Source organism: Numida meleagris, chromosome 11, assembly GCF_002078875.1.
Source record: "Numida meleagris isolate 19003 breed g44 Domestic line chromosome 11, NumMel1.0, whole genome shotgun sequence".
Classification (NCBI taxonomy): domain Eukaryota; kingdom Metazoa; phylum Chordata; class Aves; order Galliformes; family Numididae; genus Numida; species Numida meleagris.
The window spans coordinates 15,562,387-15,589,327 of record NC_034419.1 but is presented as its reverse complement, the minus strand read 5'-3'; the positions used below and the strand labels follow the sequence as shown (position 1 = coordinate 15,589,327).

Here is a 26,941-nt window from a genome sequence, read left to right as displayed (position 1 = left end):
GACAACCAGACTGACTGCTGCAGAACCAAACTGCCACATCCCAACACCGCCCTGAACTTCTAACGAGACAGCCCTACAGAGCCTGCTGGAAGCACTCACAGTCTCTAACTCAGATATCCCCTGCAAAGAGCGTGCAGTGCTTTTCTGCTTCTTCCTAGCAAAGTCAGGGGGACTGACTTGTTCGCGAATTAACATTTTAAATTGATTTCACTTGAATTAACAAGCATTTCATATACCTAAATAGACAGTGGATTTTCAAGAGGCCAATTTCAAAAGTTCTGCTCATTTTCTTGTAATTGAGTATATTTGGGGCTCGAAAGCCCTGAGACAACACATTAGCTACACCTGCTGCTGCAGCAACGTCCACAGAGATGGTGAGGACTGCACGGTGTGAGCACAGCCTGTGGAGGAACAGGATCGGAATGGATGAGAGCAACATCTGCGACAGGAAAGTAATGAGGGTGGAAGACAAAACAAATATCATCTCCTCACCAGCGCTGGCTGTAGCTCCAGGCATGACCCAGGAGGTTGGTTCAGGGGAGGTGACCCAACAGCAGGGACAGTGGGACAGCTGTGGGTGCTCCAAGGCCTCGCCAAGGCCACACCTGGCACATGGCAGCTGGAGGTGGTGGTGGTCTGGGCAGACAGCCCCTTGGGGTATGAGGCAAAAGAGCCCAGGAAAGGGGACAGACAGAATGACATGTATCCATGTTTTGTTCTTTATGCTGGGCAGCCGTAACTTTGGGTTGATCTGGTAGACAGGTTTTGGAGTTAAACGCTGCTTTCTGGCACGTATTTCCCAAGGCCAAGTGGGGTCTGTTCCACAGCTCCACCCCTGGTGCTACAGCAATACACACACAACTGGACAGCCCTGGTGCAGCCAGAGGCACAGGGTGACACCGGGCACATGGAGACGTCACCGTCAGGCCACGGACACAGGAGCACGGCTGGGACTTTGGAACACACAAAGAAATCAACAAGGTTCACTTACACAGAAAACGAGTGGCTTACACACATGTATGTGAAAAACCAAATGCTTTAATCCATCTATCAAGAACAACAGTTCAAATTATTTCATTGGATACATTAATATTGATCCATAATTTACAGTGCTATGGACCATACACAAATTATTGCTGCAGTCAACAGCAGATGAATATCAACATTACAGTACCAAGCATTATAGCAAGAGGCAGTAATTAATGTCACTTTTTCAAGAAATATAGGTATTTATACTATTATCAACATCAGCTTCCCCCCCAGTGCATTTTATGTCAAACAAATATAAACGTAAGTGCATTATTTTGTGCTTTGTGCTTTCCTTGCGTACCTTTTTTTTTTTTTTTTTTTTTTGCTTCTACAGGTTGTAAGAGTTAAATATTGCTTTCTAGGCCAAAAGCAGAAAGGAAGAACTTCACGGTGCTCTGCACGTTCCTGGTGGTTGCATGGCTTTGGCAAAGTGAGAACTGGTCGGCACCCCACCCCCTGGGGCCCAGTGTCACACATGACAATGTCATCAGAGGGGCAACAACAACTGTCCATCTCTCTCCATCTTGTTAATGCCCTCCCTGCATCTAATTGTTGTTTCTGCCCTCTGCACCAGATCCCCTATAAAATATCAAGTCACAGACGTTCCATGATGCACAAAAGGGGGATGACATCACCAAGCACCCAAAGGTCTGCATCTCCTGGAGATGTCCCCACTGTACAAGGAGCATGTCTCCACTCAAAAATGAGAAAGCTCAGAGGGCTGTGGCCTACAGAAATGGGGGGGGGTGAACAGCAAACTGTCACAGCTAAGCTGCGTGTTACCCCAGAGCAACACGACACACAGAACACATGGCTGCACCAGCCACAGTCACTTTTAGCAAGAAAAACAGCTCTTGATACAGTGGCTTTGAGTCCCATCTCACCTCCGCACAGCACAGAGCCAAAACTCAGAAGTCAGGGCTGCCGCTGAGTACCAGTGGTTTCATGTAAGCATACAGATTATTTACATACCACAGTTTAGACTTCAATTTCTGAATGACCAGCAGAGACATCAAACCAAAAGCCTTATTCAATATACTCAGTGGTTTTCAGTTTCTACACCCATGCGAGCACACCCTGATTTCATCACTCAACGCTGCAGAGCAGTCCCATTTTAGCAGGAAGGGTAACACAGCCCTGTGTTACAGCCACAAGCATGTCACAGCCCTGATCTTCTTCACCTGTCACCGTTAGCAAACTGCAACACCAGAAGCTCATGCCTGCACGCTTGGCCTGGAGCTGCAGAAACAGAGCACCTCCTGCCTTGAGTACCCGGATGGCTGTAGCTGTAGCTCATCCTCCCTGGGCCAGAGCTTCACTCACCCTTGGAAAGACACAGTTCCCTAAAGCTCTCTGGGGTGAGGCACCATTATCATCTCACTCCAGCTCCTCCTTCAAAAAAGCCACAACCCGACGGTGGCATCCAGGCTAACGCAAGGACAGAGCAACGCGTGCGGACCACAAAGTACCATCATGGAAAGCTGCAACCCTGCCCAGCCCCGCGACCACTGCTGCCAGCACCAGGAGGCGTGGGGCCGGGCGCTCCAGGGATGCCTTGGTAGGGAAACGCTCACCCGAGAGCTCAGCGAGCCCCAACATGGCTACAGAACTTGAGGCGCTGCCCTCGGCTGCCCCATCCCTGCCAATTCACACTGAAGTTTTGAACACTGCAACTGTTGTGACCACAGTTTCCTTACGGAGCCTGCCAAACTGGCACTCAAGTCACTAACTGCTTTGTTGTTTTGTTTTTTTAATTTTTTTTTTTTATTCTCTATCATTTCCAGTGTAGCACAAAGGAGAACAGGAAGCTCTTGTTTTCTACACGTAGGCACCATGCTACACTCCAACCTCCTCCAAACATCACCCTTCGCTCTCTCCTATGTCACACTTCAGTCAGTGCTAGTCGGGGAAGACTACAACTAGAGTTTAAGGCACTTCATTCTGAATGAGATATGCTTGCCTGCCACTTGCAAGTCAATTGTAGGCTGCTATTGAGAAATCCATTCAACCAGTCTAGCTCATAACACCATACGTCATCTCTGTAAAACATCTAGGCTTGATATAATACAAGTATAACTACCGTTATTGCATAGGACTACACTTGAGTAGATAATGCACCAAACTACTTTTACAACATTGTTGCATGTTAAAAATTAATAACATTGTTATCAAGTAACAGTTATTTGCAGATACAGTAATTTACTCTTTTTTTTTGTTTGTTTTTTTGGTTTTTTTTGTTTGTTTTTTTTTTATGTCAGCGCCAGTGCTGAAATAGAACACAAATTACTATGACGGGTATATCAACTACATAGTTATGTTTCCAAGCATATTACTACTTTTTCTGTATCACTAAAAATAAATATGTAAGTTCAGTTTCTCTACAAGTTGTTTTATTACCTAATCTACATTTGAACTCTACCTTAAACGTGTTTAAAAACATTTTCAAAGTGAGACTGTAATATACAAAATATTCTCAAAATCTCTCTTAAAACACAGAACCCTGCATAAAAGCTTCCTTTCAAGTGTTTACAAAGAATGCAGAAAACTTCCAATGAGTTTTTAAAATGTCAAAAAGAAATGTTGCAATATTAAGAGGCAAATTCTTACAAAGGAAATACAAATATATTTAAAACGAAAGGTTGAAGATAACTGAGGAACCCATGCAAATCAGAATAAACTGTACAACGCAATTTAAAAAAAAAGCCAATTAGATATGTACAACGTAATGTGCCCAGCTGATAAAACCTATCAATTGTTATTGTCCAAAGAGTGTATACCAACCTATAGTGCTCCTTTCTTGGCTTACTGTTGGCAAGTCATCAATGCTTGTTACAAAACAAAACTAAAATCTAAAAGAAAGTTGTACCGTGATCAAAAGGAAAACCCAAATCAGCTCAGAGTAAAACAAAAGAGCACTCTGAGAAAGAGACTCACATCTCCCTGCAATTTCTATTTCTTTTTCAGCAAGAGCTTTTTGTATCACCATCAACACAATCAGGATTTCTTAATACTTCTGTTATTATTTGTATTCCAAATGGAATGGAGTGGTTTGCTTTTTTTCTTCCCTAAACACTTGTCTACAAGGATCAAAGTTTGAGAGACACTGTATCTTTAAGGCAGCACTATTAAATCAATACAATTACAAATTGGACTTCTTTTTTGGTATCTTTACATTCTTTAACTTTACATTTTGTCTCCACGTAAATAGGTTGCATTTACAATTCTATGACTCCCTCTTCCCCCACCAGTAGAAGCAGACTCTTCATTTGTAATTCTATTGCTTTGAGTAGATTTGACCAGTTCAAAGTTCTCGTCGAATCCAGTTCACAGATACTGTACATATGCTGTACAATATAATTGGAGGCATTGGTAGTTTTAAAATAGAATATACAAGTTTCTTCACAAAAATTCTAAAAAAAATCCTATATGTATAATATATACACACACGCACACACTGGGCTACTGATGAAGCACAAGAAAAAAAATCAAAAAAATTCTACAAAAGGCAAAATATTTAATCTACTGATCAAGAACCAAAGCAGTTTATGAAAGGTGTGCCAAGTATTTGCTAACAAGCATGATCAGTGTCCTCCATGCTCACGCTGCTCCGCCTGCTACTCGTTTTCGATGCTCCGGGAGACACAGAGGAAAGCAGTGGGTCAGTTACTCCTACGGGGGAGAGGGTATCGTCCATCAAGATATCTTCCAGTTTGGATCCCATTTTTGCAGGAACGCTGTAAGTGCCAGCTGGTTCAGTCACATTTCCGAGGTTGTCACTGAAGGTGATGGTACCATCAGTGAGATCAAGGGTGGTAGTGCAAGACAGGTCTGTGTGGTGCGCCATGAGGTCTTGGTTGCAGTTGTCCAGCACAGGTTCTTGTTTGATGACCCTGTTGACCATATCAGGGGAGCAAAGGCCTGTGGATGGAACAAGGGACAGTCCATGTGCCCGAGCTTGCATCTCAAGTTCCTGGGAAGGAGGATAAAGGAGAAATTAAAACAAAAATCTGAATGCAAAATCTGTCATCTGATGATCTTGTGTAACGTGACTTACAGTTTTCTTCTGTTGGACACAAACTGTTTCCTCCTTTTCCAATAGCAGCAAACACTTGCACCTTGCATACTCCTACCCTGCAGGTTTTCATCCAAATAACATTCTCTTGAAGAGCTGGATGAATACTACCAAACACAGGTCCTTCACAGTTCTCAGAATCTACCTCAATGCCCTGCAGGACAGATGCATTCCCCCTCAAGCCCCTTCTCAAACCAGCGTCAGGGTACAGAATCTTGACATCAAAGGAGCTGATAAAACTGAAATAGCAGAAACATAGGCTACGTGCTTTTTAAAAGTTGCATGGGAAAGTATAGTTTGTCCATATGAGGTGGCTACTTCCTGCTGCAGCACTGCAATGGACACTTCTCACCCTGAAGCTCTCAAAAAGGGGAAAGCAAAGAGGTCAGACAAAACTGAGCAACATTACCCTTGCACTAAAAGTATACAGTAAAGTCATAGGAAGGCTTTAGACTTCACATACAACCAGGATGATTCTTTGAAACTTTATGTAAGGCTTAAAGCCCACTCTCCCATTTAATCATAGATGGATTTGACTGAAGACAGATAATAAAATAATTCACTTAAGTGCTCTTTTTCAAATATGGTAGTAAGAGAGATGTTTTGCTTCTACTTATGCATTACATTAAGCAGTCACAATCACTGTTGTGATTGCACTGTTCCTGGATATTCTTATCACTGAGGCTGATTAATAGCCTCTTTCCATTTCCACGCTAAGACAACAAGCTCGTAATGGCACGCTGTAAGATCAGAGAAAGTGGAAGAAGCAGCAATTCCATCAGATAATGTGCCAAAATCAGAGTACACAGGATTTCCTTATTCCATGCTTAATCAAAATCAACACAAAAAGGGAAAACGCAGACTTTAGGTTATTCGCTGGCAGATATATTTCCCATTATTCAAGGGTTGGGTTTTTTTACATTATTTTGATTGAAGAGGGAGCCAGAGCAGACGGGCAAAGAAAAGGAAGATGAAAGATGCTTGAAAAGTGATCTGACTTAGCTTTGAAATACCACTGCTTGATGTTGCCCTCCAGAAGGGCCATGTTTCTTTATCTTCTCACTCGAGCAAACAGACTGCTCAGCGAAGTACAAAAGCTATGCTGAAGCTCATGCCAGGCTGTTCTATTTTAAAGCTGTTTGCTGCCACACTTGACTCTCAGGTATTTCTAGCTTCGTTATCTGCTTTGTGGATTAACTGTGGCTCAGGGCTCTCCCGTAGCCAGCCTGGCACACAGCAACCTGCCTGCAGAGGGCTTCAGGTGTTTGTCTGGTACGTTTGGCTTTTGTGTGCGTGATTTCCATTTTTACTGTTGAAAACTACCAGATCCTGCTTTGTTCTGTAAAAATTCTGCATGCGTCTCAGCACTGGTTACCATTAATTAGAATGGTGGCTCCCCCTAGCCCAAATTCCTACTAACAAGCTTCAGTCACAACTATTTGCAGCCACACATTACAACATCAAGAGCATTTGCAACTTATTTATCAGCAAACCTGTATTCTGAGCAGCAGATGCCTGTTGGCGTGTTCCAATTTCTTCTGTCTGTTCTCAAGTTCCTTTGTGCGTTGCTGTTCTCTTTGCAGCTTACGGATGTAGTCCACTGATGCTTTTAGAATAGTTCCCTTATTCCAGCGCATATCCCTTTGAAATCAACACAAAAGGAAAAGCTAAGGCTCTCAGGGAGACTTCATGTGGAAGTCAGTACCTTCATATCAGCAGCTAGCATTACACCTCACGTTATATAACATTCCTGCCAAGCCAATGAATGCAGAAGGCTTTTGAAATGCGCTAGAGGGGGCCAGAGCACAGCTCTTGCAAGGCAAACCACAGTGAGCGTGGTCCCAGCTGTAGAACACAGAGCCCAGGCACTGCTTGAGAGGTTTGGGCTTCCCACAGCCCCCGTCCTCTGCTCTGGGACCAGCACTGCATGCAGCAGATGAAGCCCAGAGCTCCTTCCCCTGTCCTCTGCACAACAACAGCAAAGAAGCACCACAATACACCACTCAAAAATCACACAGTTCTCTATGAGTGATGCCTGAAATCACACTGATCTCTATGGGTGATGCCTCATTGCAGCTCAGTAATTAAAAGACTGCAGGAGATCTTGCATTCATAAAGGACCATTTATGAGCTGGTGATCCTGTAGAAGAAAGTCCCGAGGCCCTCCAGCTTGCAAGCAGCAGCATGCAGTAATCCTCCTGGTGGCACTGTATCACAGCTGTGTTACAGCAGGAAGAAAAAAGTCCAGCACAGCAGCGAATCTGAGAGTTTTAAACTTAACTCCTGCTAAAAACGTAAATGTCAGGTTGCAGCTGAGGTGTGATGCTCCTTCACTGAGGGGCACACAGCTCCCATATTGCCTCTCCCACACAATTCCCACCACATGCAGAGGTTGCCTGCATCACCTTCTCGCCCACGTTGACTTTTTAAAATAAAGTTTAGTACAGATTATCAGAGCAAAGATCCACCCGTTCTGTAGGTTGATAATGCGTAATATTGCCTTGCCTTAGAGGAGGCTAAAGAGCCTCTTTAAGGAATTAGCTGTGAGTTAAAAATAATGGAAGTTCTCCCCCAAAGTCTCAGTGATTCTGGCTTAAGTGATGCTTTTTCAAGCTTTGGAGCAAGGAGGCTTCCTTGCTATTGAACCAGGATTAGGTAAAAGTTCAGACAAGTCACTAAAATTACCTAAAAAAGCTGCAGCCTGCCTTTCTGGGAAGTTACCACAAACACTTACTAGTGTTTTTACATTTTAAAACTTTTTCTCTCACCCCTAAGACTTCTTTTTTCTTTCAACACCTCCCTCCCACAAACCCATAGGGCACATTATACTCACGGGTCATTTGACTTGGGTATCAAGGTGCCCAGTTCTTTTATACGATCATTAATATTAAATCTTCTTCTTCGTTCAACTTCAGGAAAAACAGCACAAATGTTACAAGTAATATTCACTTAATTACAAAGTATGAAGCTTTTCATTAAAGAGTTCTTTAAACTCCTTTGAAATTGTTGCCTGAAGCTTGAAACCCAGTGGCATAGTAATTTATTTTGCTCTCCTACACATGGACACACTAAAGCAGAAGTTCTGTCTGTACTTTAAAAGTGTGGGACTGTTGAAGCGGCGGATCTAAAATGAGACTCTAAAAATACGATGGCTGTTAGCATAGGACTCCACCAAGAAGAATGAGAAGTGTATGTTTTCCAAGGGAAAAGTATAACAAAATACAGAGACAGAAGTTCATATACTCAAGGAAATCCCAAAGCAGGAAAAAGGGACACAAAATATAGACTTGTTTATGTAGAATCATAGAATCCTTAGAGTTGGAAGGGACCTCTGAAGGCCATCTAGTCCAACTCCCCTGGAATGAACAGTGAAACCACAATATACACTCTTTCAATACACATACGTCACACTGAGGATGCCCACTGATGTTTAACGTCATCAACTGACCATATATCTTAAATTTTACATATATTTTTTTTCAAAGCCAAATTGTGCAAGATGAATTTGTTAAAAGCAATTGGATTAGATGCTGCTCCCAGTGCCTCTGCTGACAGCAACGTCTTTGAGTGCGTGCTTTGAAAAAGTCCAAACAAACAGAACCCTCCTTGGAATTAGACCACTAATTAAACTTTTTTCCAAAAAAAAAGTAAAAATTGAATAGCAGTTTTAAGCACACTGTTTATGAGGATTAGAGATATTTCATTTATGGGAATAACATAATGAACCACAACTACAAACTTCATGGAGCGCTTCATCTGGATGTAAAAACCTAGCATTTCAATACTTAAAAAAGCCAGAAATAATTACTAAAATTAGTGTTAAAAGTGAAGAATCAAACTTACTCAAGTTGTGATTGTCTTTCTTTTGCCTCTCCTTAGCCAATGCTCTCGCTTCTGACTCTGTAGGAAAAATACATGCTGTGCATGTGAATGAAGTAATTAGAATTAAAGTAATTCAAACACAACACTTCAGTCTGTGAAATATTTGTGAAGGAAGGCTGATTGATAATTGTCAAATAAATCATTACACCCTCCCCGAGAAGTGAGGAGGACCTGTAACACAAGTCGTGCTTACTAAAACTCAGTGCTGGTATTCAGCTTAACCCCTGTACCTGCAGAGCTTCCATTCCCACACTTCCTATGCTGACTTTCATGATGAGAACATTTCCCACAGAGGCCCTGATTCAGCAGGGCATTTGAGGACACTACATGCTGCTGAAATCCAACATACCTTCTCCCACGTACACATGCAGACAACATGCTTACGTACTGCACAAGCTGAACTAGAGGAACAACATGCTTATTGCATTGCTCCCAGCACAGGATGTGAAGCAGCCAGGAGTCAGAAGCTCTTCTCATTGGAATTGAGGCTATGCCCTTTCATGGCATATGCATGCACGTCACCACTACACAGAAGGTATAACTTAAGTGACCTACTAAAAATGCTGTATTTTCAGTTCTCATTTGGTCTTACATTTCTCCAAGAATTTCAACTTCTTTAATGTTTATTCTATTTATTTTAACTTTTGAAAAAGGTAAGGTGAAATCCTTAAGCCTTCACTCAAGCAAGATTCTTTCATGTACTATTTTCTTTTTATGGAATACGGATTAGATCCCATCCAATCCACAGTAACTGGCAGCGTTTCCCTTGGAGTACTGAAAGTTGACTACTCCAGCATTACGTGCACTATAACAAGGCATATGCTCCTCTATGCAGGGCTCCCAAAAAAGCTTGAAAGATTATGGCATGTCTTAATGAAATCCGGGCTTATTCTGACATTGCTGCATGAAACCAGACATGAGGTTTGTAAGGACAAAACTGATTGAAACCGCACTTGAGGCTGAGCAGGATTCCCATTAAATGCTTCAGTAACTACAGCTGACAACTCACAACAATCAACATCAGATGCTGGGATAATAGAATTGATTTTTTTCTTTATCATTTTGATATTTGCACAGTAAGATAAAGAAAGGTTTTTGAGAAATGCTAGATTTAAATATTGCAAGCTAGCTCCAATTTAGTTCCAACAGCATTACCAAGAAATGGAGAACCAAAAGCTATTCCACACTTGTACGTGTACAGGTTAAACTTCAGTCTCTGTAGAAAACTTCTGTGGTACAGAAAAGTCTTTCTTACCTAGACTTTCGTCAGCAATAACATATGGATATTAGAAGTCACTAGCCATCAGAAAAACACTATCAGTAGTCAAAGGCTTGGCCAGATCAACGTCAAAGTTACTGCTGTTAAATTTGAGTTTAATTACTAAACTTCTCCTAAGTTAAATGTAATCTGCTACCACATGTTCTGAAAAGAAAAACCATTCATCTAAATTGTTTCTGTTTACAAGTGAAGGCAGAACACTGACATTTTACGTTCAAGGTCTGTTTTGACTAACAGAGGACTTCCACAAGACCACTTTGCCCATTAATTTCCCCTTTTTTCTACCTTCTTCACCCCAAGCCTTACACAATTATCTGCAGTCAATCCACCAGCCTAGACATCTGGCAAGCTGGGCATTTAGCTCGTAGTCTACAGCCACCTGTAACTTTTTATAACTGGAGCAATTAAGCTGTGTGTAATATAGGACGTTGAGTAGATCTCACCCCCACCCACCCTCCTCTTAACATAGTTCAATATGATGATGAAGTTTTTCTAACTGCCACAAGTCATTGTGCAGTTAGTGTATCTTCCTTTGGTGCTGAACTCAAATTCTGAGCAGTTACATAAACGCAAATATCCACCAGCTCAGAAATGTGGCATTTCCTCCTGAGAAGCTGACTCCTGGGCTATTAAAATTGCTCTACTTAAACTAATTCCTGACCAGAACCTGCTCTGCAACTGAGTCAGCCTGTGAGTTTTCACAACTGAAAGAAGATAGACAAGAAAACTTTGCCTCTACCAGGTCAGCATATAGCATGACTTTCAGCTGGGCTTAAGAACAGCCATTTGTGGGTATTAAGGTGATTTCGTCACTGGTTCTAGAACAGATCTCCATTTATCTCTTGCGGACAAGTTTGCTTTGTGTATTGTACCCTACATGTGGTTACATCCTTTCATCTATAAGCAAAGCAAAACAGCAAAAAATAAAATAGGCTTGGGAACATAGAACTTCCCCGCTAATCCTTCAAGCTAAGTAATGTCCCCCTTTATTCCCCTCAATTCCTGCAGTTTTGAGATCAGCTTTGCTACTGAAAGAAATGATGTGACAAGAACTTCAGAGGACACTTCATTTTCACCTCGATTTAAAGCAAATATTCTCTCATAAGAGCCACATTTTACATTGCCCAGATTTCACATTACAAAATTTGTTCATTATTTGTTCATTACTGTCCCCTACTAGAAGAAAGCCTCACCGTGCTGTATTCCTCAGCATGAATCCCAGAGAGACTCCACCTGTCAACTTTAACGAAGTTTAACATTGATAGAAGAAATAAGTTCGAACTAGAAGAGAGCTCCGCAAGAGTTGCATGCAAGTTTCCTATGACACAATGTTTTGAACGTGCAGATCTGACTGTAATAGTTAAGGACTTTGTCTTAATTTGTCACAGTGAACCCATACCTAGAACAAATACCACTGTACTGCCATATCTGCTAAAAAAAACTGACTACAAAGGAAAACATAGCTTTTCATCCACATTTTCTTTCTTGTAACAGAAATTATGTTCAGAATCACTTGAATTCAAAACAATTACAGCATACTTCCAAGGTGGTATTTGAGATGTACTTACCTGTGAGCTCCCTTTTTATGTTAGGAAGATTAGCCGGACATGAGTTGCTGATGTTAAGTCCTGGAGGAGGCATGCTTTGGTTGCCATAAAGGTCAATCAAATTCCCAGACACCGGTAACTGGAAAAGATAAACAAGGAAAACGATCATTTGGCTTGCCCTTATAAAAAGCTTTGTACAGAAGAAATGAGTTAACGTCTGTTAAGAAATCTGTGCACTTTTCCATGTGCAAACAGTTTGCAATAAGGTCAGCAACAATTATGCATAATGCATGGGCATGAGGAATAAACTACCTACATTGGGAAAGTTCTGTTCTCTCTTCCGAAGAATGTGCACGCATTGCTTTTTTTTTTTTTTTAAAAGCAAGGAAGCACAGCTCAATTGAAGTTACAAAAAGTCTTAAGAAAGAAGAGGTATCACTGGCTGACAGTAATGCTGTATTGTTCCCCCTTATCTTGCAGTGTACTCTACCCTCATCACTTCTCTTACACAAAAAATCTGAAAGAGCCTACAGAATGCTCGCAGAGGATGTCTCCTTTTTGCCAGTAACACACGAGTTGATGTGCTTAGCAAGTTGTTTCATGCTTGTCAGAAGATGCTATTCATCCATCACATTCTTCGTGTGATTTGAAAGCTACTTACACAGAAAACATTCGTAAGTTTTAAGTCAATTTGCTTTTCACCTTGCTTAACAAAAATACAAACTGGCTGGAGGAAGATGATTCTGACATTACGTTTCTTCAATTACTCATTCATTCCGTTATTCGTATTTCGGAATGTTTGAACAAATAGATTTATGAAGAAATACTAAGTAATTATTCCAGTAAGACTTATCGGAACTATCCCTTTCCATTACAATGTAAACCTAAAGAAATTTACATTTATCCTGAGTGGATTATTTTACCTGTCTACTCTTTGTTTTCAAACTAGGTTTTGAGAAGACAGGTGTAAAACATTTTCATATCTTATCTGAGTGGCAACACTTATCTTTGCTGCAAAGAAAACCAGTCCCTCTGAGACACTGATCCTGCTGAGATTAGACTATTAACTTTACACCCATGTAAATAACGCTGTGGAATACAATGGAGTGAGTCACAGCATAGACTATTAAACTCCTACTGACAGTCCCTGCCAGATCGAGACATAAGAAAACTTATCTGTCATCTAGAGCCACCATAAGAAAGCAAGCTGATATGCATTCATTAAGGCACCATCACCTAGAAGACACGCTGAGATTTGTCAAGGCATATCCTAAACAGACAGTGGCCAGCAGCAAAAATGAAGTCCTTCAGTGACAGAGGGAAAAAAGTACCAGAATTCTCACCAAGATCTAGCGCTACAAATCCATGAGCTCCCCTTAGCTTTCGAATACAATACAGAATTATGTATTAAAAACACATCTAATAAATCTAAGGTCCCAGCTGTCCTTCACTATGGTCCTTCCTTGTTGTGGCACACCTGCATTAATGCCACTGTGACCGTTACCGCACTCACTGTTCTACAAGGCTCACCCCCATATCTTTTGGTCCCTCAACACAACCGTGACAGAGGAGCAGCAATAGCGTCATACAGCCTTCTGACTTGGATGTATTTTTTCTATTCATGCTCCTCAGTACGGTGAGAGCACAAAGGACTTGTTTGTAGGCCCAGAACTTGAAGTTCAGATCAAGACGTGAAATCTAATTAGGAATTTCAGGGGGAAAAAAAATTCCTCAAAAAAAAAAAGGAAATTAACATCTCAAACCCTGGGTAAAGCAGTCAGGTTATAATGAAACGTGAGGAACAGTCAAGGTCACCAAGCTACTTGACTTAATGCAAGATGGACTCTGCTTGCTACAATAGGTTTGTGATCTCCCCATGCAAGCTCCAGAGTTGTTAACTCTGCGTTGGATTTTTGCGTAAAGGTTCAGTAATGTACTCACTGGAAGGATTCTGTTACCCGGGATGTATTGTGTTGTTCCCTTATCTACAAGCATGTGCTCAGTGACAGTTCCTGCAATACAACTTTTTCCTACTTTTGGGGGTTCAGCTTCCACAGGGAAGTCACATTTAGAAGTGGAGCAGCATGCACTTGCAAGGCTTTCTGCTAGAAGTTATCAGCTGGATGAACGAGCTGCCATTTCAACTCAACATAAGCAAGTACTTTTTTTACTAGATGCGACTTAGTAATTGAATTGCTAAGTAGAAAACCCACTCAGCAAACCAGTGACCATTTTGTGACACCTTTCACCACAGAAGCAAAGCTGGTTAACCTGTGACCCAGTATTAAAGTTTACAAATACCTCCATAGGCAGTTTATTGCAATGAGCCCTCTTCAATTAAGAGGTACTTGGAAACGTCCCTCAGCTTGTTCTACACATAAACCTCTGATTTTGCTTATCAATTAAGTACTGTTACCAAATGTAACAAACTGGTCCTTTCATTCTTTGTTGGTTATGGAACAATAGCAGCCTTTGTTGCAGTCTCAGCACAGCTATTTATAGGTTGCGTCTCTTTAGACCGTTTCCTCTCAATTTTTTTTTTCTACCTCTGCTTAGCTCAGTCTACTTAGCTCAGTCTACAGACATTTATTCCTTATTAGTAAAATATTGCGTGTCTTAAGAGCTAAATCTCATTCCAAATGAAAAGTGTTTGTTGCATCAGGTTCATTTTTTCCCCAAACCTATTGTTTAGAAACATGGCTCAATTTCCATCACTTCAGAATTGGAACCAGGTTAATTCAGGACTGAAATATGCTTTTTTCTTTCAGTCTAGGAGTTTAAGAGTATTAGTATATTTAGTTCTCTGCTAATACATATCCTTTCTTTACATCCACACCACATCATCAATTTCTGAAAGACTACTTCATTTAAGTGGAAAGCATAATGGGCTTTCCACTAGCTAATTCAAAAGCATCCTACCTAATTCAAACAACTTGCACGGTTCAAGTTTAGAAGTCACTTTAACTTCTTTTAAACGGACTGGCACCTCTCCTAAGAATGAAAAGGTTAGCAACAGAAGAGAGGAAATCTGATAGCAAGCTTGCATGTAGACTGGTAAAAAAAACAAAGCAAACATGGATCTGGAAGCCTTAATAATGTTTGTTGTCATGCAGCAAGAAGGAAAGACACAGAACTACCTGAAATACTGACTACATGGGCTCCTTGCACTGAATGCTGTTACGTGTTATTTTGGAAGCAAAGAACCACTGCTAAAGTCCCTGTAAAATGAGAAAGGAAGAGAAACACAAACAAGCCCAAGTCTCCTCTAATTTAATGGGTCCCAATCCAGGGGAATTTCAGTGAAAGGACTTCAGACAAACTCAAACCCTTAGAGAAAATAACGAGTATCTTGAAAATTTTTCCTTTTCATGGGTTTTTAAGTTTTCCTCTCAAATGCCTGGACTTATGCTCTTTTGAAGTCATCTTAAATTAAAGTTCTTCTTTCCAGTAGGACACAGCAGTTATTTCTCAGTTTACTCAAAGGGCACTGCTTAATGAGGGAGGCTAGTGGGCCATTTCCTGCAGCATGTCCCACGCCTCCAAGAGGGCTGTGGGAATCTGTGGGAGCACGGCACTAGGCTACATGACATCAGACAAGTACTGTCAGCAAACATAAACCTGTGCTGCTAAATTGATGCTATGTGGTAAGCTGTAAATTTTGGCACTAGATGAAAAAGAACCAGACGCCAGCACTGGCAGACATCTACTCAGACAGATCTAACAGCACTTAAGCCTAAGGCAAGAAATTTACTAGAGCTACCCACCACAAAAGATCAAAATAAGATTATGCCAAAAGTACGATTATGTTAATGCTCGCAGCAATGTGAAACAGCAAACAGAAATGGCAACTCGGAGTAACACACCACCCTCCCTTGCTCACCAACCTTTGCATCTCAGTGCTCTTGCCTTTCGTCCCACGCTTCCTATGCCCCTTCCTCCCCCCCGTTCAATTTTTAAGTTTCATTCCATCACCTTTGGTTTATTTTGAGGAGTATTTTACGTTTTTTTTTTTGTTGATCGTTCTTTTTCTGTTTAAATTTTGTACCATCTTTGTTGTCATCTAATGAGGGACTTCTCTCCATTTGGAATCACGCTATGCTAAGGATATGATCTTGAAGCTTCACAGTTCCATGACAGCAGCTTTGGACAGGGATGCTAAAACATGCTTAAGTGTAGCATTCAATTTCTTACTTGCACATAGCAAGACAGGGAAACCTGGGGCACTAGAGGCTCCTTCTAGGCTTTCTGAAGTCAGCTTTGCTGTCCATTAACATATCCATTAACATCAGAGGGTATAAGCTTATTTCTGTTAGTTCAATTCACTCCACTGCTACAATCTTCTCACTAACTTGAATTCAAAATAAGAAAAACAAAATTGTCCTTTGTATTCCTTCTTCCTGACTCCAGCCTGCATTTTTAAACTCATGTTTTTCATTGCAACTGTGTATGTTAAAACAAAGAAAACCTCATTACACTGCCACAGGATGCCACCATAACTACTACTTAATTGCTTGGAGGAAAAAAGTTACACTAGTTTTGCAGTCTCTTCAGGAGCAGCCTAGTTAAGCTTAACAGGGAAAGCAAAAGGAAAGGACCATTGTACCGTATTTGCCATTTGCAAGGCTGGGTCCATCAAGCCAAGGATTTCTTCATTGTAACTTGATTCCAGACTAATTATGTCATCAATCACATCATCCATCTGCAGCAGTAAAAGGGAACAATGAAAAAATAAAAGTTATACAAAAACAATAAAACTTACAAAATCGTTAACCAACAAGATACAAAGGTCTAAGAAAGTGCTTCAGCAACATGCTGGTTCTCTGCAGTTTGAGACAAAGCGAGAGGAGGTTTCTGCCACTCTGCCATACTCCAAATCCAATCCCACTACTCAGCCAGGGAGCCAGACCACGACAAAGCTTGAGGCTTCATGATCTAACTCATGTCTCCGATCAGCAGTTACTAGATTATTATACAAGCTGTTCCTACCAGGAACAGCACAGAATATTGCTGCCCATGAGTCATACAGAGCATGAAACACTCTTCCCTGATTTTGCACAAGTCCTGACACTTTCCCATCACCAAACACAGGGCTCCAGCTCTGCCTGCCCACCCTCAGTCTCAGCCAAAGTGTGGGGTTAAAACCCATGTACCGACAGCAATGCTTGAGCCCTCAGTATCTGCAGGGGAGGAAGGAAACAAAGCCAGGGTTTGCTGGTGAAAGGCTGCCCTTCAACAGTGGAGTCTGTTTGACCTATTCCCTAATACACCCTTCCCAGGCAGCACCATCCAAGAGCAGCTCAGTGATGATTCTAGGTGGTGCAAGCAATCTTCTGGAAGACTCTTCTGCAAGACCCTGCACAGTCAGGAGGAACACTGTCCTCCAAGCACCCACTTAGATGCTCTGAGTTGTCTTGCAGATTGCCTATTTCTTTTTTCTCACTACAGAAAAAGGAGCTTAAGTGACAGTAAAAAAAAAAAAAAAAAAAGTAAAACTGATGACCAAAATACTAGTTTAGGGGATTTTTCAAATCAGCTCAAGAAGGTATGGTCAGAATGAATAACACTGGCTGGAAGTGAGGACAAGAAAACAATCAATATGCACAGCCCCTGTCTGAAGTCTTGTAGCTAGAATAAAAACCATTCCGCTCAAAATAATTATAAAAAAATAAGTAAAGAAAGGACAACTTTTCATGGATTGATTAAAGCTGTTTGCGTCTTCTCCCCCCTCAATTGCATAGAAATGGGGTCTTCGAAAATAATAGGACAGCAACACATACATGCAGTTGATCCTAAAGCACACTTGATACTGTTATTCCATTGCAGCTCTACTGTTATAGAAAAGCGTTAAGCTTTTTCAGGTTGTTGATGCTAATATGCAAGGACACAGCAGATGTATAATTTAAGAATGCTTTTTTTTAAAAAATTGTTTTACATTCAACTTCTTAAAGACATTACTGGGCAAGTTTAGTATTTGTCTTCACTTCAAATAAATGTTCTCATCAGTGTTCAGTGCTCCAAGACCTGTGTCATCCAGTACCTGCATGCATGATGCTCGTGAGTGGGTATTCAGAGCCGGGCACTCACTCTCGACCCTGCTTTGCTCTTCAAATTTATAAAATCCCTGCAGAAATAAAAAGGAAAAAAAAAGAAAAAACGCAAAGCATGGATCTGAGTTCATGGCACAGTCTCAGTCCCAAAAAGAGCACAATTTAAATGGTATCATGCACACATGGGCCTGATGACACAGTAAAGCAAAGCTGTAAATAACTTGAGAAAAAAAAAATATTTGGGTACAACCGAGATGATAGGATGGAACTTTGATTTTTGCTTCTTCTGAAGCTATGGAGCACAAGTAAATTGTCTTGCATTTGTGAAAACAATTTTGTAATAACTGTTTTTCAAAGTTGGATAAAGTTACTTTAGCGCAGAGCACATCTGTATTAAAACTCTGGCATGAAGGGACAAGGGCAGCTCTACAATTCTCTCGTTTGCCAAGATGCAAAATTATTAACATGATTCTTGTAATTGCTGTTATCTTTCACATTATCCCCCTTCTGCACCTGAGCACACATAACATCCACCTAAGGTTTTGCCAGCAAAGATTAATACGGAGAATGACTTCGATGCGTAGGCTAGAGGAGTCTTATATTTGCAGCACAGAGCATCGAAACAGCAAATCAGTAACATCTCAGGATGTGTTAGCTGAGATCATCTGGCATTCCAGCTAAACAAGAGACTCGCTCAGGTTTTACTGCAAACATTTCTAAAAACCTAAAAAAATTCCCACAAAAAAAAATCTGCATTTTTCAGTTATTATTTGTTATGCTCTTTGCTCTTTCTATACTGAATGAGCCATAAATAATATTATTCCAGAAAGCTACAGCTTACAAAACTGCTTTGTACTCTCCAAAGGTCAATTTTATTCACTGCGTGCAACAAGCAAGCAAGAAGAAAAACACTGAAGTTTTAATAAGCATAAACTAGATAAAAATAGTTCACAGAAAAGGAAGTTAGACAGTTTTTCTGCCCAAATGTTTTATACAAATACATTCATCGGGGAGACAGAAAAGTAGTAACTGCATTTTCAAAGGGAAGAGTTCAGAAAATGAGCCAAACGTAACAACTTAACGATGAGCAAATACAGCCTGAAACAGAAAGAAGGCAGAACGCAATTCCATTTCAGTGAAAAATATACACAAGGAGAGCACATTACCTCTTTTTCACAGTTGGAGTTAAGTGTGAGCATAGCCATTGGACTGTTGGGTGCACTGCTTCCAGTTCCAGGTGGCATGACATGATCACCGGGCTGGTTTGGACATGGCAAGCTCAGGGCTTGGTTGGCATGTTTATTTGCTAGAGTGGTAGAGAGGTACTGCTTTACCTGCTGCCGCTGGGCTTGCTGAATATGGTACTTGGTTGGATTCTCAAGGTGAGTCTGCACCTGTACGACAAGAGTTAAGAGAGCTTTATTGTTTTACAGCATAATTACATGTGGAACCAAGCTGGGCTGTATGTTTGTGACATGCACCAGCCCAGCAGCATTCGACTCAAAGTACAAACCTGTGCCGTTCCAAGGAACTCAGGGCTGCACTAATTCACATTCAGTGGCAAGGAATGTGTTTATGAGATATGTTTCAATAACTGACTTAATGGTAAACAAACAAGTTCCAATTATTCTCCTACATAACAAAATTTATCACTTAAAATCCATGCTTGGGCTTTTCAGTTTACACAGATACTCCAGAATGGGCACTTCTCTGTAGAGATTTTCAGATACGCGACACTCCATTTTTACACAAATACAGAGAAATAAGTAGCACAGCAGGACTTGCTTTACTTGTTGATAGCCACCAACTAAAACCAAACTATATCAATTGCTGTATCTTATCAGATTTGAACTAAAGAACAAATTACATGATTTAGTTTACATTATTTTTTTTTTTAGATATCAAATGCATTATTTGGAAAGAAGAATATGCCACCTTTTTGCCTCCAGCTTACTTATATCTCAGATATATGGCCTAAATCAGATACAAATAAGACAGCCTGTTTAACAATACATTATGCAAATACAATGCAAGTAAAGAAGCGTCTCAGGTCAAATCAAGCACTGTCCCTCAGCAACAGCTATTTTTGAATTCAATATAAGCTTTCTAGTACTTAGATATATTTACCAATATAAAATATGAAAAAATATATCACACTGAACTATTCTCATTCATCTTAAGCAAGAGAAGAAAGGTCTTCTATTTTTCATGCAAAAATTTCACCCTATCTTGGAAACACTTTCACGTTTCTTTTATCATTAATGCCTTTATCAAAAGGTAGAAAAACTGAAATATAATAATACTCCAAAAAGTTTTTTGTTTTGAAGAGTTCTATTGAAGTGACTTTTATTGCCTTTACAACCGACCATGTACGTTTCCCATTCATTTATATGGAAGAAATTAAATAAAGCATACTAGACACCAGAGGATTTCCTGTATATTTAAGCCTTCTTAGCAACAGGTTTTAAAGTAAGACTGCAAATAACAACTCACCTGATAATGATTATACTCAAGCATTTCCAGCATAATACTTATAAGGCTGTGAGTGAAGTGACTGCAGTATCCTTTCCTTTATGCTACTCCAGTCAGAGACTCACGCATGGAAGCACCATGAAAAAGCTGCCCCCAACCAGAAGCACTTGAATGCCACTGCCCAGACTTATAGTAACCTACGCTAATTAGCTACGCATGTAGAGAAACAAACAGTTCACAAGGGCTCTTCTTGGAGCCATGCAAGTTTAGCCCTAAGTATTGGTATTTTTTCCCCTGGCTTTGACGTCATGCTTTTTCATAAACATAAAAGGACCTTTTAAGTGATGGGCTATCAAAGTCAGATTGACAGTTCGCTCAAGGCTAACTCACAATTCATCTTTCGTTCCAGTCATACTAATAGACAATGGTATTTTTCTTTAGCACTAAGGTTAAAAGTTTTTAAGTATGGAGTAGGAAACAACCGAACAAACCCCACGAGCCAACCACACACGCACCAGCCATGGGGCGCACTGGGCAAAGCTGTGGGGCAGCACAGCCCTATCCTCAGCCTGGAGCCATGGCCGCCCATCACTCAGCTTCACACAGGACCTGCAGCTCAGCAGGAAGATTTCAAGGTGCCAAGTCACTTCTTGAGCATCCCTCATCCTCCGTCTTGACTCCATCTTAGCATACAGCTGGAAGAGGCTTCCCAGTTTAGGAACAGCTGACAATGGGTTGATGCATGTCCCAGATATACCTTCATCCACACTGTCCCTCTACTGCACAATCATAGAATACCCTGTGTTGGAAGGGACCCATAAGGATCACTGAGGGTCACTGAGTCCAGACCCAGCACCTTCCAGCCCTTCCTTATCCTTTCCACCTGACAGAAGTGCTGTGCTAAAGCACACGCATCTGAAGTTGCTCTGCTTGAGTTATTTGCAAAGACTGCTGCACATAGAAGCATACTCAAGATAGCGTTTCTAGAGAGCTTAATCTGATTTGTTGCACTAAATCGCAACGCAACACAATACATAAGTCTGCTGTGATAAGTACAGCACTTGCTTTGTTGGTCCCCAGCGACACAATCAATTTTCCTGTCACCAGCAGTAAGAGTTATGCTACCCAGATAAATCTATTTTTCATCTTCTGAGTAGATAAAGTGAAAAATAAGTTCCAGTAAATGAGTTAATTTCTGTAACTCTTATCTTAGAATGTATTATTTTGACAATGGGCCCTGCTCATCTGACTGCATTTGCAGAGTCCTTTTCCTCCACCAGCATCAGACACCACTCGTGCTCTCCCCTCATCAGGGTGACAATACAGAACAAAACCTGTCTACACTGCTCATGCTCCCAGGAGAGGGACCAGAAACATTCCAAGATCCAGATCTCCACCAACACAAGATTGCATCTTTTTCCTTTAGCAGGCCGTTCCCCAGGCCTTCCTCCATCACCTCTTGCTCTTCTCCACCTTTCATCTCCCTTGTTCTGGTGGCAGATAACACGACCCACCGCCCTCAGTCCCTGTGCCAAAGAGCACCCAGCCAGGCCTGCACTGAGACCTAGACGTTTGGGCCTACCTCATCCAGCAGAACTGTTTCAAGAAAGTTCAGGCCTTGCCAATTTGAACTAGGACACAACACCCATTTCTTAGCAAAAAGCAGATGGTTAAAACCCAAAACAAAAATTAAGAAGCAAAGCTGCAGATGCCCAGCCCTCAGCTGGTGAGATACATCTGCAAGAGACTCCCAGTAATTTGCCGGGATGCCGACAGCTCCAGGCTGCCCTACATCTCCCTGGTGCCCCACAAGCTGGGAAGGAGCACATCTGAGTTGCCTGAATCACACACATAAGAAGATCCTTCATCAAAAACACCACTGAACCTTTCTGTGAGAGCAAAGACAAACCACTTAATGGTTCATTTACGTAGAGACAGGCGTGGGCACAGGAACATAGCGGAGATTTAGAGGAGACAGATAACCAAGTGAGAGGAAGAATTTTTCCCCTCATCCCCACTTTTTTTTATTTTATTTTTTTTTTTAATTAAAAGACCATTTGTTTCAAGTAAATTGCCTTAGGACTTTCAGTTAATAATTGCAAATAAAATACTTTTTGGTTAATTTTCTCCCTTCAATAGAACTTTTTGTTGCTTAGATAGCTAAATGTCATGGGATTTTTAAAAAAGGTTAAAACTCTGCGTCGTTTAACAATTAACGGTACACAACGAAAAATGATCTAAAACCACATCCAGCGGCGTGTTTTGGAAGAGCTACAGGCTTCAGCTAGGCCCACTGCACCAGAAAGCCAGCTCAACATGCTGGGCCAGCCCTCCAAAGTTACTTTTTAAAGCTGTTTTGACCCATCACATTTGGAGATAACAAAACCCAACAGCAGCAAACTCTTTTCTAGCACCATGCATAAAAACAGAAAGCTGTACCAACAGGTGCCTACCGCTTCACATGAGAAAAAGACTGAGGAGAACAACAAGAGAAGAATAATCAGTGCCTCTTGCATTAAGATGACTTAATTTTACTGCCAAAGCATGTGTACCTAGTTAACTTAATTTTGTGCAGCTGGCAAATTAGTCTTAAACATAAGTAACCATTTGTGTGGGTTTTCTTGTAGTGCAGTATCATTACTTCCCGTCTTTGAAAGCCTTTATTCTCCTTAAGTTTTGTAATACAGGTTCAATATTCTGCAAGCCATATCCACCACTGATTGATCTGCTGTGCCTGGAAATCTTACATACCATATACAACCTCAATTATTTCATTAAAATATTGATCATGGGTTTCACCGAAATACCAGGAAGAACTCTTACACTATTCAGCTCCAAAATTCAAATAACCAGCAAGACAATCATTTAACTCAAAGACATCTTCCCACATGCATCATCCAAATATTAAGCAACAACTTCACTTCTTCCCCCATAAGGACATCAGCATTCTAAATTAGCTTCACATCAGAAGTTCAGCCCTCTTGCTTTCTGAAACCTTACCACTCCTCCAAGATGAAGCAGCTACCTCACTTGAAATATAATCAAAACATCATTGATTGTATTGCAGTACACATTATTCCCCGTAGGGTCACTGAGAACTCAGAAACAGATAGGCTTATTTAATAACTTATCAGGCTGCTGTTCTACTCTTCCCTCCATCTTTTTTTTAGAGAATATTTGCTCCCTTTCTTTCAGTCTATAACCCAGGTACAGTGACTAGAAGAACACAGACCAAAAAGCCCAAGAAGAAAAGAAACCTGACAAGTTACTTCTATTATCTGGGGAATGACAGGCAAAAAGAGTATTTTATCTTAGGATGCAGTTGATACAAAGAAATGACATCAATTAATGCTTAATAAAACCTTCTGGCTACTTAAATCATTCAAAAAAAAAAACAACACCCTTCTGACCATGAAAACCCTAGGCAGGTACAAAAAAAAGCTATTTAAGATCTAGCAGTATGATTGCCATCTAAGTGCATCCAGTAGACATCTTCTAACGCACAGTTATAAAAATGAAAAGGCACATTGTCCAGAATGAACTGGGCGTTGTTTTGCCCATCACCAAAAATTCCTCTGTGTAACGTGACATTTTCCTCCAAGGGAAAGACATGGAAGCAGACGAAAAGAACAAAGTTTTTGTGGATTAGTATTTAAAAACTGTGCTGTGGATATAGAAGCACATGACAGCAGTATCTAAAGAAATTAAAGAGAGGTTAACTAATCTGCCTAAGACAACAGGAATTGATGTAATCTGCAGGTTAGTGACATGCGAGCTGCCATTTCACAAGTGTGGCCTTCAGACAGAATCTCATCCTTTGAACGGTGACAGTTTTCTGATAGGAAACAAACATTTCTGCTGCCTACTTCCTGACGTACATGCCATACATTTTTACTTTATATCTTTTACTAATAGGGAATCAAAAACCATTTTACGCTTCAGGATAGACAAATAATTGACTCTATCAAATGGCAGGCATCATTATGTTTCACATACACCAGGTTCTCCAGAGTGTAAATACTTCTTGACTAACAGAAAACAGTATCAGCCACAAGACTGCATTTGAAAAGCAAGCTTGAATTACTGCCAAGGTAAAAAAAAAAAAAATAATGCAATTTGAGCACTTCAAATCTACATCCATTTCTGCCCTCCTCCTTCTCACCTGCACTAGAGGCTTTGAGATTTTCGCACCCTAATGTGAGCAGTGAGCAGACTCCCCTGTACAAGGGGATAGACACAAAGCTGCTCTGTAAGTTCTCTTGCAAGTCCTGTAGGACATTAGATCATGAGGAAGCAGAACCATAGAACTAGACGTTTCTTTTGCCCCAAAGCCAGTACAGACTGAAACCACCTCTGTTCCTAGCTTACCTTGGAAAGCCTTTCATAGCCAAAACAATATCATTCACCCTTAGAACAGCAGAACTAACAGAAGATTTATCTGGACCACTAACACAGTTCGCTATTGACTTGAAAGAGTCACTTCACAGACGTTAAAACGTTTGTCTAACCTTATCTTCTTCCTAAGCTTGCCAAGCACAGTTCTAGCTAGTGCTAGCTTTGATCTGCAGTCACATATTTAGAATCTGAGCAAGACTATCAAGTTACATGGCACTAGAGTTACTGACTCCATCTCCCTTCCAGTCCTCAGTAACCCCTGCTAAACCTGCACATCCCAGCAGCGCACTCCCAGGTCTCTGGTTCACTGCAAGTCTTTACATGACTTAATTCTACTGCACTTCTCATGGCAGGGGAGAAATGCAGAATCGTGACCCCTCTGGTTTGTCAAGACACTGCTAAGGAGAATATAACTTAAAGCTATCAACATTTGTACGTACAAACAACTCAGAGATCCTGGATGGATTTCTAAAACCCATTGGTGAGACTGCATGCATTTAAGGTATACAAAAGGAAGAACATCAGTTTCAAATCCCAAAATGCTCTGAGGAGTCATCTTCCATAGGTGAGAAGAAGCACTGCCCTACAGGCCCTGTTCTGCTAAGGTTGATTGGCTGTAAACGTGACAAATATTATCCAATAAATCTACCTAGTCCCTGCATGGATGTGACTTAATCTGTGTCGTGCAACGCTGACTTTTCACAGGTAAAACTGAAGCTAAAACAGGTTGTTTTGCTCAAACAGTATATGATAACAAAAAAAAAAAATACAAAACAAACATTGCTTTCATAATGTTTGAAAACTTCATATCCTCAACACTGGTCTTATGAGTTCACTATAATGTTTGTGAAAAGTTGCTCAGTTTTATAGCCTATGAGATGCAGTTTTGAGCCAAGATAACCTTCCAGATTGAGGAACATTATCTTCAGCTCTTTGAGGTTAAAAAGGAACGTGCTTGATTTAAAGGTCTTACAAATCCACAAATCTAGTGTCTAAGAATGAAGTGGTGTTCAGAATACTGCCCACAGGCTACTGAAGTATTTACTTGCAGAATTTCAACATTCAGCAAAAGAATTGAGGATAGGGAGGGAGATGTAAAGACAGCACTGGATCAAAACTTATTTAAGAGTCAGAAGCCACAAGGAAAATCATACTTTTATCTTCCACTTTTTTCGAACAGAAGTTATTTGTAAGCTCAGATAAAACTCTGTTTATTATATTCAAGAGGAAAAACCTGCTCTGGGGACACGCTGCACATCAGGAGATCTCCACTTGTTGCACACATATCTGAAAATGATCTAGGTGAAGCACTGCTACACTCACTGCTGACACAATTTCAGAGACTGGCAACATGCTCTCAAGGCCACCTACAAAGCACATATCAAGAACACGCCACCAATCATGATCAACATTTGAAAACAGAATGCTGAAGGTAACAAACATCGCACAGTGCATGCAGTGTCTGGCCTATACCATTATCTGAAAAACCTTCCTACTGAAACTTGTAAAGGAGTGTCCAAAAAGAAAAGTCATAGTAATTCTGAAAGGAACACTTCTTTTAACTAATCGCTTAGCACCACACTGCTACAGCACAAAGAACACTTGTTTTGGAACACGCTTGTTCTGAGGCTATCTGCTTTATGACAGATACACAGTGCCATGAGAAAAACTTAGCAAGAGAATGAAGATTTTGTTAATTCAAAATGGTTTTATTTGATAAACTGCCCTGAGATTCTACATGTCACAGTTAATAAAGAATTAGAAAGAATTTGCTGGGCTCTATGAAACTTTGCCTACAGCCTACGATGTTTCAAGTCAGCCCCAATATGGAAGGCTTGAATAAGTCAAAGAATAAAGCAGCTTAAATGCATCCATTTTATTCACACTACTAATATGATCATAGGAAATAGCTTAAAATTATAAAAAGAAAACGCTGACTTCATTTAAGTGAAGGAAACGCAAGCTGGCTTACCACTGAACTGCTTGATTTTTATCCTTCTGCTCAACGAGGTGTGATGTTATTTATGGCTGTATTAAAATCTACTGGGTTGTAATAAAACAGTTTCAGTAGCTCAGAGCGCTCAATCATCACGCTCAGTAATGTAAGACAATCCAAGTCACCTTCATGCAAACTCAGCTGGCAACGATCTGAAGCATTCTGCTAAATACCGGAATTGGGATTTTTCTGCTACTTTGGCAAGCCACAAAGGTGTGAGCA

The 26,941-nt window shown here is 40.7% G+C and overlaps 1 protein-coding gene across 6 annotated transcripts in view; it reads right to left on the bottom strand.

Moving 5' to 3' along the window:
• Positions 1,019–26,941, bottom strand: part of MITF (melanogenesis associated transcription factor) — a 101,594-nt gene continuing 75,671 nt past the window's right edge. For 3 of the 6 annotated variants that reach the window (XM_021409339.1, XM_021409336.1, XM_021409333.1), the window contains exons 3-10: positions 19,023–19,250; positions 17,847–17,930; positions 16,413–16,508; positions 11,831–11,948; positions 8,945–9,019; positions 7,935–8,010; positions 6,595–6,742; positions 1,019–4,999 (exon numbers count right to left, since the gene is read on the bottom strand). In XM_021409339.1, coding sequence (XP_021265014.1) covers positions 4,598–4,999; positions 6,595–6,742; positions 7,935–8,010; positions 8,945–9,019; positions 11,831–11,948; positions 16,413–16,508; positions 17,847–17,930; positions 19,023–19,250 — 1,227 coding nt within the window. In that variant the 3' untranslated portion in view covers positions 1,019–4,597. The remainder of the gene's footprint in view (positions 5,000–6,594; positions 6,743–7,934; positions 8,011–8,944; positions 9,020–11,830; positions 11,949–16,412; positions 16,509–17,846; positions 17,931–19,022; positions 19,251–26,941) is intronic. The other 3 variants (XM_021409337.1, XM_021409338.1, XM_021409335.1) reach the window with 3 other exon arrangements.